Here is a 12325-nt window from a genome sequence, read left to right on the forward strand (position 1 = left end):
AGCCATCCTTCTTTCTTTGGTCACAGGGCTGCAGGGGGAATACTGTGACCCTGAGTAGCAATAGTTTGAAGTCTGAGTGCTGAGACCAAAATCTGAGTTCTGAGCTCAGAGGTGCGCCTGCTCTGTAAGGATCACTTCTCCCAGCAGTGGCTGGAGAGGGCTGTGCTTTCAGCCCTGCTTAAACACATCTCTGCAGTGTAGGAAGGAGCTTCTGAGAGAGGATTTATGGCAAGCAGCAAGATCCCTTGCTCTGGTGATAAAGCAGTCTGGGCATTGAAAGAAGTAGTAGAACAGATGGCAGGATGGGTTTTTTCCTTTGTCAAGGTAAGAACTTTGATTTGAGGATATACCTGTGAAAGGATTCCACTGAGACTCTTCAACTACCGAGAAAAAAGGAAGTTTGTTACAAGGAAACCTCAAGCCTAACTTCTGCAGAATCCCAAGGATTTAGGAAGAATCAGAAGAGCCACTTACACAGTTTCAGCACCCTGAATTAGGTCTGGTCCAGACGAATGACTTTGTGGTCACAGACTGTCCTCCCAAATTACATGGAGCTGGAATGGAGAAAGTGCTCTTCTCCATACAAATCTCTTTTAATACTAACCTCTCATCAAAACCCTCTAACGTGTTTCCTAGCCTGTGTGGAGAATCCATAATGTACTGGCAGCTGTGTGGAAAAGGCTAACTAACCATGCTTTGCATGGAAGGGGAAGGTGATGACAGAGGAGCACCCACTTCATGTTCAAATCGTGGGATATGGGCAGTCTGGAAAAGAGGAAGGAAAGAGCAAAGCGCATAGCTCTGAATGAAATCCCCTGCTCTTTTTGCTGGTTAAAAAAACTAAGGGGGAACAGAGACCTAAGGAATAAATGCAGGAGAGAAAAAAAATCAACAAATGAAGACATTTATACTAGGCAACAAATTAGATGACCTTCAAGGAGAGACAGCCCCTGGAGCCAGGCTCAAGTCAATTTGGGGAGCATAAAGGAATTTACCGCACCTTGACTGGAATGTCATTGTTTCTCTTCACAAGAATATAGAGGGCTGAGAACAATGGCCACTACATGTCTGGTACACGTTTTTTGTTATGGAGTTAAGCAGGGATCATTTTGCCCTGTGTATCTTTTAAGTTCATTCTTGACAAAACCTGTATAGCAAATCCAGAGAAGTACAGGCATGTTCTTCTTAAAATACTGCTGTATTCTATCTGTGGAAAATCCTTGAGAATATGCATCTATAGCTTGGCCAAATGGTTAACAAGAAAACACAGTTATGTAAAAATATTTGAATAATGCAAGCTAGCAAAAAAAGGAGAGGAACAAAAGGACATATTGTCTGAGATGGCTATATTACATAAAAGTCAAACACAAGAAAATATAAACCCTAATACCAGAGGAAGAAATTGCAACAACAAAAAGGGTACAAGTAATTTCTCAGGTAACTTCAGTTCTACCACAGCAATCACTTTATAAAGCCAAAGTCTGGCAAGGAGATACATTACTTCCTCTTGTTATCTTTTACATTTTCCTGTGTCTATCACCCAATCTTACAGCAACCAACAGTCAAGTACAAATGGGAAAGCAAAAGCCTGCATCACCTGTGAACCATCTATTGCCTGTACCACAAAACCATCCTGTATAATTTATCTTAGGTGTAACATTCCCATTCTTCCCCTATGAATGTAATGATCATTCTTTCTTTCATATCTTCCTCTTGGCTCTTTCTAATGTTTATCTTATGATCTTCTTTCTTTTAAATAGAACCTGAATTCAAAGGGTCTATTGTTCAGCCTAAGAACTGTAACTTTTGTTCTCAGAATAAGAAAATATACCAAGAAGCAAGGCATTGCCCACTTAGTACAGTTTGAAAACATGCTTATTTTAAAGGATTTTTAAATATAAAAATAAAACAATCTCTCAGGAGCAATGGTATAAGTTCCAGTTCAAAGTATCTTTAACTCACATTTTTTGAGAGCCTCTCTGACTATTTCATAATTTTCATGAGACTCTCTAGACCTGGATTGTCTCTCTATTCTTGCCGTCTTCACAGTGCTGAAATTGTCTCCATTCATCACCTTTTAACACCTGGTTTCCACTCCATAATTTGAAATTATTTTCACTTAGAACCAGTGCAGAAGGAATCCCTTCATTGTTTAAGACAAACATCTTCCCTGCTCTTTTTTTCTGGATGGTGCCTGAACAATTATCTCAACCAGTCAAATAACTGACTCATCTTCTAGACCACAGAATGCAATCTCAGAACAAAAAGGTCCTCACTTCTTTCTACTTTTCTTTTGCCTCTACCATTATTATACCTTCCAAAAGTGTTTCCATTCCACAGGGAAAAAAAAAAGTGCCCATAACAATATCCTTCTTTGGAATTCCTGTGCTTCCTTCACACAGCAAATTTATAGGAATATTGAGTTTGCAGTCAAAAAGATCTGTCTTCAGATTTTATCCAGGGACTATTTTTTTATCTTGCAGCAGCTCAGCATATTTTTTTTTCTCTGTCATATAAAATGACTTGTAATAAATAGCTCCCATTGTGACTGCTGGTGTTAGCACATTTCACAGGTTAGCAAGTACCACAGTGTTAACCAGAGCAAGTCCTGTGGTTGATAATGGCAGTACTCGCAAAGATGAATCACCAGCAGTGAAAGCAGGTCAAAAAAAGGAAACACACATACACACACACACACAAACCCCTACTCAATCCAAAACAAAGCCAAAAAGAACTCATTCCACCAGAAAGAACACCCAGGGAAAGAGATAAGAGTGTAACTGGGAATGTATGCTTTGTAACATACTCCGAATATATTGCTCACAGTACGGACTTGCCCTCATGAGTCATGATCTGAAAATACTTTATTGAATAATGTGATACTCAGATTTTTCAATGAAAATTTATGGTTTTGTTCATTTCTCTCACTGCTTCAAATGATGGTTGTACACCTTCCTGTAAAACAGGTTTTCACACTCCAGGAGTTCTTACAAATCCTTGCAGGGTTCTGCATTTCATATTTTCTTAACTCTTGCCCCACTAGAATAAATGATTGCCAGGGTAAGGATTATCTTTATTTGTGCTTTCCTACCATCTACTATTCTGGATGTCCAAAAATCTGTGGGGACCTTCATGTGAATGCCTTCATACAAATCATGTCCATCACCCCTCACTGAGAGCAAAGGCAAGAAACACACCACCATAACACACAGGACAGAACAAAACAAAACAGAACAGAATAGTCCTTCAAGACAGGAATGATTCCCTTGAACTGCTTCCCACCCTATGAGAAGGAAAAGAGGGTGAGACTCAGTCTTTTCTTCTAGCTAAGGAGAGATACTCAAGCTAGGTGTTACACCATCAAGTATTGCATAGGAAGATAGAGGGAGACTTTGCCAATGGACTGGCTGGCTCACTGCATTTTCAGAACTTTATGAATTGATAAAAAGCTCTTCCCCTCAGAATTACTCCAGGTGAACAGCACAGTGCTGGCAGCAGCATTTGACCCTCTTATTTCAGTATCCCACTTCAATACAAGATGGGCCTGGAAATGAAAGAACAAAGACAGTGGCTTTTGAGGAAGTCTCACCTTCTTTTTAACTTCTCAAGTGTCAAGGCTTAAACAGCTGGAGGCCAGTCCACAACCATTCTCTCAATCAGCTAGTCAGCTGGGAAATATCACTGTTCTTCAGAAGGAAAGGGCTGTTACTACAGTGTCCCTCTTGCTACTTCCTTCATTTTCACATTTTCTATGAAGAATAAGTTATGGACTGTATTAACTAGTTTATTTTCCCTAAGCCTCAGCGTAATGATCCAACTGGTACCTGTCAATCACAGTTTGTCTCAATAGCAGAGAGCAACTCCATCTCTTGCCTTCATTTGGGAAATGGTAGATAGGAAGAGACAGAAATCAAAAACAAACACTACAGCCTGATGTTTAAAGCCGTTAAGTGTTCTTAAGTATACCCAATGTAAGAATACCCAGAGCACCTTAAATTTCACAAGGATCAAGGGTGTTCTGAGAGGGGAAAATACGTTCACATTTTAGAACACTGTGCATGTCTGTGAGTTAAACAAATCAGACCTACCTACAAATGAACAACAGAGTTTTCCTCTTGGTGGACTATACCACTGTTTCCCTAAACATTAAGAGTCATAGTGTGTTCACTATCAGCCAGGCACCAATCCTGTCACTGTACATTCACAGTAGAAATCCCTCTTTCCAGTGCGTGTTACTCATAAATGTGCTGAATCAGAATGACACTCTGCCCTTCTCTGTTCTAAGGTGAATTGGGAAAGGGTCTGTTATAGGATGATACAGGCCATTCTTTTGTAATGGTCTGCAGTTTTCTCTCCCAATACATTTTCTTTTTATTTAGCACTTCCATTTTTATCCTGTGTTCTTCTTCAGCCATCTCGCACTCTCTTTCTATTTGCTGTATCTTTGCCACATGAACTTCATTCATTTGGATTAGCTGCAGTTGCAAAATTGACATTTGCTGATGATGTTCTTCCTCATGCATCTTTTTCAGAGCACTTTCCTGAGACGCTTTACTTCTGTAGTTCTTATCTGCTGCTATTCTGACATCAGAACATGAAGGCTCAGGTTGGGAGGTACCTTCACATACAGGAAAATGTACCAGCTCTTTCTCTTCATCACAAAGTTCTCTGTTTGACACAACAAATGACTCTGCAAAACAAAGGCAGAAAAAGTATTATAGTATTCTCTTTCCCTCCTTCAAGAAACAGAAATGTGATAGTATAAGTTACTGGTATGTGCATCTAAACCTTGTGCTCCAGTAGAAAATCACAGGAACCATTGCATAATGCAATTCTTCCACAGAATACTAAGAGCATCATGGGCTGAACTAAACCACTTGGGGCTCTGTTGATCGACCTCCATGGCTACAGTGGGAGTTCAGAAGTTTAAAGTGAATGTAGACACTTACAAGTGGACACCTGAATTTAGGTGCCTGAGCCTGGAGCTAAACCATAATGCAGCCATTTCAGCTAAATCCATATGTGACTTGCAATATTTTTATGAAAGGTCTGACTCTCAGGTGAAGCTGTATCAACATGAATGTCAAAGACTGAGGGAATACTAGGAAGAATATTTCTTATTCTTTCCTTATTTATGTTGTAGATGTCATAAACACAGCAGTGTGCATTTTTTGGAAAAAATTACATTATTCTAACTTTGAGAAGGCTCTACCATTTTGTCTGAAATAAAAGAGATTACTCAGGGAACAGAATAGTTACCACTGGAAATGAAGGTCTCAAAATACATTTCTATCCAAATCCCAATGACCAATTATGGTAAATAAATTATGAAAGAAACATTCTAAGAATGTTATCTAACAATGTAACTACTGTTGTCTTTTGAGCAAAGACAATCTTCTGTGTGAGAACCTGATATAATAAAATTTACAAGAAGCTGTTGTAGCCACCCTCCCTTCTGGTATTGAATTACTCCTCCTGTGTATGCTTGCCAAACAAAGAAGAATGTAGTGCTGAACTTTTTCAGAAAGGCCCTTCTCCAGTGTGGACTGCAATGTGAAATATGGCTTTACGTACTCTTTTGAGTCCTTGAAAACAAAGGAGGAAAGACCTACAGGGAACTCTTGCAGCAGGCAATTGCGTATCAATTTGCTGCTGGTGGCTTATTTATTTATTTTATAACCAGCAAAATGATACTTTAAATAGGATAAAGATATCCTTGGGACCATTCTCTGGAAAGTCAGCATGATAGCTACCGTGATGCTTGCCACAAAGCAGTAGATACGTCACAAACTGATGAAAAAAATTTGTGAAAACCCTCAGTTTAACTCCCAGAGGCCTAGAGAAATACACAGAATCTTGAAATATCATAACTCTGAAATTACTTTTCTATATCCAGCAGTCACACCTAAGTGGAGAGATCTGAACTGCTGAAAAAGAATCACTGGCAGAATCACATACAAAGCAATACTACTTGCATCATTACAGCAACATTTATACCTTGACTAGAAGCATCAGGCTGATATTCAGAGTCTTCTTCTGGTGGGCTCTGCAAAAAGTACATTTGCTCAGGCATTATGCTGGCAATCTTCTCTTTCCCTACGATGTGAGTATTTATAAGTGGACTAATACTTCTTTTTACCTTCTCCCTCCTTTCATGTGCCATTATCTTTTTTGTCCGTGCCTTGATATTTTCCCAGCATTTCTTTAACTGTTTGAAGTCTCGCAGTGACACACTGGGCTGTGAGTTATATTCATGAGCTAGTGCTTGCCAGGTGCGTTGCTTCAGAGCAATAGTTCTTGCATCACTTTTTTTACATTCAAGCACGTATTTGTATTTTTCAACTAATGCAAGCAGCACACTCTTCTCCACTTCTGAGAAGTATTTAGCAGGCTTTATGATTTCGTTTTGCATTTTCTACTGTTTCTCCAAGGAGCCAAAATTCCTATGAAAACAATGAAAGAAAAAAGGAAAAAAACCAAACAAACACAAATTAGAACTGGTTACAGTATTAGGAAACTGTATTTCAGCAAAAAAAGCCCTCCTAAGCATAACTTCTGATTAATTTTATTTTCTAGGAAAACTTGCAAGCAGTTCTGGAGGACATAATGGGACGATCAGGTTAGACTATGTAATTACATGCTGGTTTGTGTTGCCACTTCAGTGGATACACAGTTCCTGAAGTAACTATAATGAATAGTTGTCTTGTTACAGTTTGTCTTGATACAAAATACTCAGTATTTACTTAGTATCTTGCTCTTTGTTTTCCGGTTCATTGCACTTCTTCACTCACAAATAGGTTTTGATGTACTGAATTGAGGCGCGAATTTCAAAATCCTGCCCTCGCCAGCTTCAGGTTTAAGTCTAAAGCCACCTTCAGGATGCTTGGGTTTCCTTTGGTATACCAAATATCCTCTTCTGTCCTTGCTGATTGTGTATAACTAATTTCTCCCCTCTATCTACAATATTTGAAAGCTGTATGAGAAATGATAGTGAGTTGTCTTTTTAAAGACCTGTCAGCTTGGTTCTCCCCCATGCTCAGTCCTCCCTGGCTGATACCCAAAAGCCAGCAGGATCCTGACCTGTATTACAACACCGAGAAGCAGCAAGAGTTGTGATGAGACAAGAAATAACTGCAGAAACCAGCTATGTGCAAGGTACAGGTCCTTTGCTCTTGACTGCTGGCCTTGCATGTGTGGCACTTCCCTGCATTTGTGCTGCTGGTCACTCTCAGGAGCCACCAACCAGGCTAAAAAGAGTTTTGGCCTTACTCAATACAGCCACTACTATGCACTTACGCCACGTCAGCAAACGCCTCTCTTCTCAAGGATTTACATAGTCAAAAGGGAAAGAGTAGCTGATTGCAGGGAATTCTTGGCCACTGAAAAAAGGAAAAAGAAAAAAAAAAGGAATAAAGCAGTGTTGCCTTGAATTAACAACACACGACTCTGCAACAAAATCTATTTTTGTTTCCTTTATCTTTTCACACTTTTCTCCCCATTCCTTCCCACTGTAACAGGGTAGCCCAAATTAATTTTAGATTTTGGGCACAGATGCTGCCTTAGCTCTCATTTCTTCTGTTTTTAATCATAAAACCCTGTGATACAACATATATAAGGTAATTGATTTGTATTCCTAACAGTCTAGGACTCTCCCAAAATTAATTTTCTAGTATTTCACCCATTGTTTCTACTGCTTCTCTCATAACATTCCTTGACAATGGACTAGATATCATCATCAGGTTTCCTCTTCTCAATATATTTTTTCTTAACTTCACTAGGACTTCCTTTGTGCCATCCTTGTAGTTCCTTTATTCCAAACATCTTAATACTTATAGTAATTCTCATCTCTTTCAGTAAAGGTAATTACTTATATTTATAAAGAAAGCTAACAGACAAGCTAATATCGAAATGAGAACCCAAGTTTGACACAAAAACAGCAGCCCTCCCAAGTAGTCCATAAAACATGACAAAGCTCAGCTGCCCCGGTTTCAGCTAGGATGGAGTTAATTTTCTTCTTGGAGGCTAGTACAGTGCGGTGTTTTGGATTTAGAGAGAATAATTCTGATAACACACTGATGTTTTAGTTGTTGCTCAGTGGTACTTATTCCAAGTCTAGGATTTTCAGTTTCCCATGCTCTGCCAGAGAGCAGGTGCATGAGAAGCTGCGAAGAAGCACAGCCAAGACAGCTGACTGAACTGTCTGGCTAAAGGGATATTCCATACCATAAAATGTCATATTCGGTGTATAAATGAGGTGGGAGTTGGCTGGGACCTGCTGTTGGTGAGCAATTGTACATCACTCGTTTCTCTTGGGTTTTCTTCCCCTCTCTCTCTCTCTTTTCACTACAAGTATTATTATTATTATTGTTATTATTATATTTTATGTTGTTTCAATTATTAAACTGTTCTTATCTCAACTCACAAGTTTTACTTTTTTTCTGGTTCTCCTCCCCATCCCACTAGGGGCAGGGAGTGAGCGAGCAGCTGCACAGCACTTGGTTGCCAGCAGGGGTTAAATCATGACACCAGCAATATGAAGAGGAGTCAAAGAACAGAGGACACAGTGGAACAAAGCCTGGAATAACAAAACTGAAGCAAAGTGAAGTAAGTAATAGCCTAAGTGTAGTAGCTAAGTTGTACTCCTGCTGAAAAAGGTAGTAAACATTTGGTTTGTGCTTTCTGTCAGTGCTTGACTGGGTTATCTCCAGGCATGCCCCGACTGGGCAGCTGGCACCTATGTGATTCCTGGATAGCCACAGTTCTGCTCTCTCTTACCAAATCCTGGTGTCACAAGGACATGGGAGAGCTGAAGCTTTTGCAGCAGACAGGATCTAGGGGACCAAGGGAAAGATCCATAGGAAAACAGAATGTAATAGTGCTACTGCTCATAGAAGAGCGAGTTTATTTTACATGAAAACAAAAGCAGGAAGAAGGAAGAGAGCTGGATGGCTGAGTGTAAGGAAGAGAGCTGGGTGGATGAGTGTAAGGAAGACAGTTTCTTGATCCAATATTTCATCTGTCACACCATATCAAGTCATTTTTTATGGTCTGGGAAAACTTAAGTCACCCCACATGCTGGTGACAAGAATTCTTAAACAGCTATAATCCCACAGAACAAACTAGTCTAAGAAACTTCTTTCATTGCATACCAGTCATTATAATGTCTAGGTCTAATAGGAGGGAAAAGCTGCTTCAGGAGTTCCTTGAAGAAAACACAAATTAGGAAAAAGAAAGTAGTCAGGAAATTGACATCCTAGCGAAGATACTGAAAACTGGCAAGTTTACTCCATGAAACCACTCTTTTTATTTATGTGTATACATAAAATAAAGATACCTATAACAGAATAGAGCTCTATCTACTGATCTATTTTACTTACTTACTGAACTATTCTAAACCATTAAGTTGCTTTGAAATTAAATTGTTGGGACTAAATACTGGTTGTCTATCTTAGCCTCAGTTTTTCCAAGGAATGGGATAAAATGCAGCCCTACCAGCAAGTTGCAAGACCCAATAGCTTAAGACCCTGAAAAACCAGGATTGCTCCATGTGATAAGAAAGGACTGATTCTACCTTCCACTGATGCATGTAAATATTACTTCTAGTTTTGAAAAGTTGAGAGAATCTCAGACAAAAACATAATTACATGTTTATGTTTAGAAAATCCCTTTATTTAGAAAAACTGGATTTTCAGAATTTTGGAGACTATGTTCAAAAAGCCAGACAATGTTACTAGGACTTCTGGATTCCAGGTGCTAAATATTTAGCTCCATAGATTGGCAGAGATCAACTGATGTCAATAAGTATCTAAAGCACTCCCAAATATGCCTTCTGAGATATTAACAAATTATGTACTAGAATAAAAGTTCATCTTTCATGGACGGAGCAAACTTAAGTATCACTTTCATGCTACACTATCATTGATTTCTATTCTTTTTACTGTGGTAGCCTCTGAGAGCCCCCAGTTATAAGTTCAAATACTGAATATTAAAGTATGGAAACATAGGTCCTACACTGAGAAGAATATATTGGTCTTTCCTTCCACTCCTCACACTCCTAGTATCTGTTTCCTAATCACACACACTGTACTTGTGTCCTTTGTGTGAAGAAGCCAGGATTATGATCTAGGATGCATAAAGGAACTCAAGGGCTGGTGTAGGCAGTTTAATGCATCTACTACACAGGGGGGGAAAAAGAGTTTTGAAAGACTCTGCTCAAGATCTTACATCCTTACAATGCTTGCTTCAATGTATTAAAGCCCGCTTGCAATTAGGTGAACAAGAAAGCACTCTGAGACATCAGAGAACTTGGAATACCGAGAAGTTGCGCCAAAACACCAGCATACATTTATATTCACCTCTTTTTTTCCTTATGCATATTAATCACCTCCTTGCAGCCCACTGGCTCCTCTGCAGAGTATGAGAAAGGCCTCTCACAAGCCCACAGAATTTCCATTTCGAGGCTAAGCGATCCTTCCAGGACATATGCCTGGGATATAATTTACCAGGTAGGAATCTGTGCTGAAATGAAAGTAGTTTACTGTGCATAGCTCATCCAGTAAACCGGATTGATTTGTGTGGGCACTTGAGGACAGTTGCAGAGTAAATTCTAAGAAACAAAGACTGGAAAGCTTCTCCCACACTTACAGATGCCTAGGCTCCAAAACACGCATGCAGTAAGAAAGCATGTTGTCCTAAATATCTTCTCCTGGCACGACTCGATTCACAACTTGCCTTAAAACAAATCAGTGTCCTAAGTCTTTGTCCTCTCACATAAACCTCTACAGCTTTAAGATAACAGAAATACTTGCAGCTCCTTATCATTACTGTGAAATGTTGTGCAGCATTCTTCTTTTAAACACTATAAGGCATGTGCTGTGATCTGCTGGAAAGACATCTTGAAAAAAAATTACACAAGTTAGGAAATGCACATATGTTCATAAATATGTCACACACATGCATTATTTTGCTTGCACACATCTGAACAGACACCCAAGCTCCAATCAGTTGCAAAGAAGCCCAGTAAGAGAAAAAAAAATTACTTCAAGTTGGCATGTGTGAGCATTTTCAGTCCATGAAATTTTTTTTTTAGGCATAAGAAAATGCAGAGAGAAAGTTGTGGTGGAAGAATTATCCCAAACGTTAAGGAGATTACACTAACCAAACCCAAAGAAAAGAGTCTGTGAGCAAACTGTGGTCACTCAAGGGGTGAAAATGAAGTTCACCTACCAGGGCCAACAGAATTAATACCAGAAATATTCAAGGATTGATGAAAAGAAAATTTATGCCTCTAACTTAAATTGCAGGTGAAACTTTAAGCATAGTCAGAATTAACAGCATTGGAAATCAATCATAATTCTGTCCTTTTCATCCAGTGTTTGAGGGTGAAAGAAAGGCATGGAAATGCAATGACCCAAACTAGTCACAACAGGTTTATATTTCATTTGAATGACAGAACCAGCAGCAAACCGTGTTGTTCTTCCTCAAATGTTAGGTTTTCCTAACCGAGCTTCCACCAGTGTTCCAGGCCTGTTCCTGCCTACCTTGAGAGTTGAAATCACGAGGTGATTAGGTGTATATTGCAAATATGAATGAGATCTATACAGAAAATGCGTTTTAATCAGATTTTTAAAAAATCCCATCTTCTTGGGTGCTTTCCCCCCACGCTTTAATGCAAATGAATAGTTATCATGGATCATCCAGCAAACAAACAAGATAACCTATTAGAAAAAAATCACAGTATTTTGCCCAAATTTCTTCTGTCGTATTTTCTATAGCTACACACGGAAATGTTTTAAATATATATATCTATATCATATTACACTATAGATACACACAAATAGATTTTAAGCGGGTCATCCCGCTACCTATGGAGGACATCCAAAGCAGTTCCCGCAAGCAAGGTAATGGACGCAGGTTGTTATTCCGAACGATTGCCTGAAATCCATCAAAAAGAGGCGTAATAGAGGAATCCTACCAGACTCTCCCGCACCCGAACTTCTCAAACATTAGCTCGAGCTTGTTGGGGTTTTTTTAATCTCCTCGCTAGCTCCTCTTCTGCTCGAAGGAGAAAGGCGAGCGGGTCCCGGCTCCACAAAGGCGGCCGCTCCCCGCGGGCGGGCGCGGAGGCTGCGGCGCGGATGCGGGCGCATCAGCCGCGCCGGCGGGGGAGGCTGGGCGGGCGGCCGGCCGCTGTCACCCAGCGCCCGCGGGGACCGGCGCCGGCGGCGGGGACAACCCCACCCTGCGGCCCCGCTCGCTCCCTCCTCGTAACAAAGCGCCTCTCGCCTCCCTCCCTCCCTCGCTCGCTCGTTCCCCGCCTCCCTCA

General features: G+C 40.1%; 1 protein-coding gene across 6 annotated transcripts; it reads right to left on the reverse strand.

Moving 5' to 3' along the window:
- Positions 1–1329: 1329 nt before the first annotated feature.
- On the reverse strand, positions 1330–12274 carry MSANTD3 (Myb/SANT DNA binding domain containing 3). 6 transcript variants are annotated; one of them, XM_085052359.1, is made up of 5 exons: positions 10732–12274; positions 7297–7379; positions 6140–6443; positions 5998–6046; positions 1330–4690 (listed from the first exon to the last, which is right to left on the reverse strand). In XM_085052359.1, exons 3-5 carry the CDS (start codon positions 6410–6412, stop codon positions 4281–4283), a joined length of 732 nt encoding a protein of 243 aa, XP_084908485.1. In that variant the 5' UTR covers positions 6413–6443; positions 7297–7379; positions 10732–12274; the 3' UTR covers positions 1330–4280. The 6 variants fall into 6 exon arrangements, with proteins under 6 accessions (XP_084908485.1, XP_084908481.1, XP_084908479.1 ...); XM_085052355.1 differs by having other exon boundaries at positions 2847–4690; positions 5998–6443; positions 11975–12268; XM_085052353.1 differs by having other exon boundaries at positions 2847–4690; positions 5998–6443; positions 10732–12268.
- Positions 12275–12325: the final 51 nt, after the last annotated feature.

This window comes from Lichenostomus cassidix, chromosome 2, assembly GCF_008360975.1.
Source record: "Lichenostomus cassidix isolate B80296 chromosome 2, HeHo_3.0, whole genome shotgun sequence".
In the NCBI taxonomy this organism is placed as follows: Eukaryota; Metazoa; Chordata; class Aves; order Passeriformes; family Meliphagidae; genus Lichenostomus; species Lichenostomus cassidix.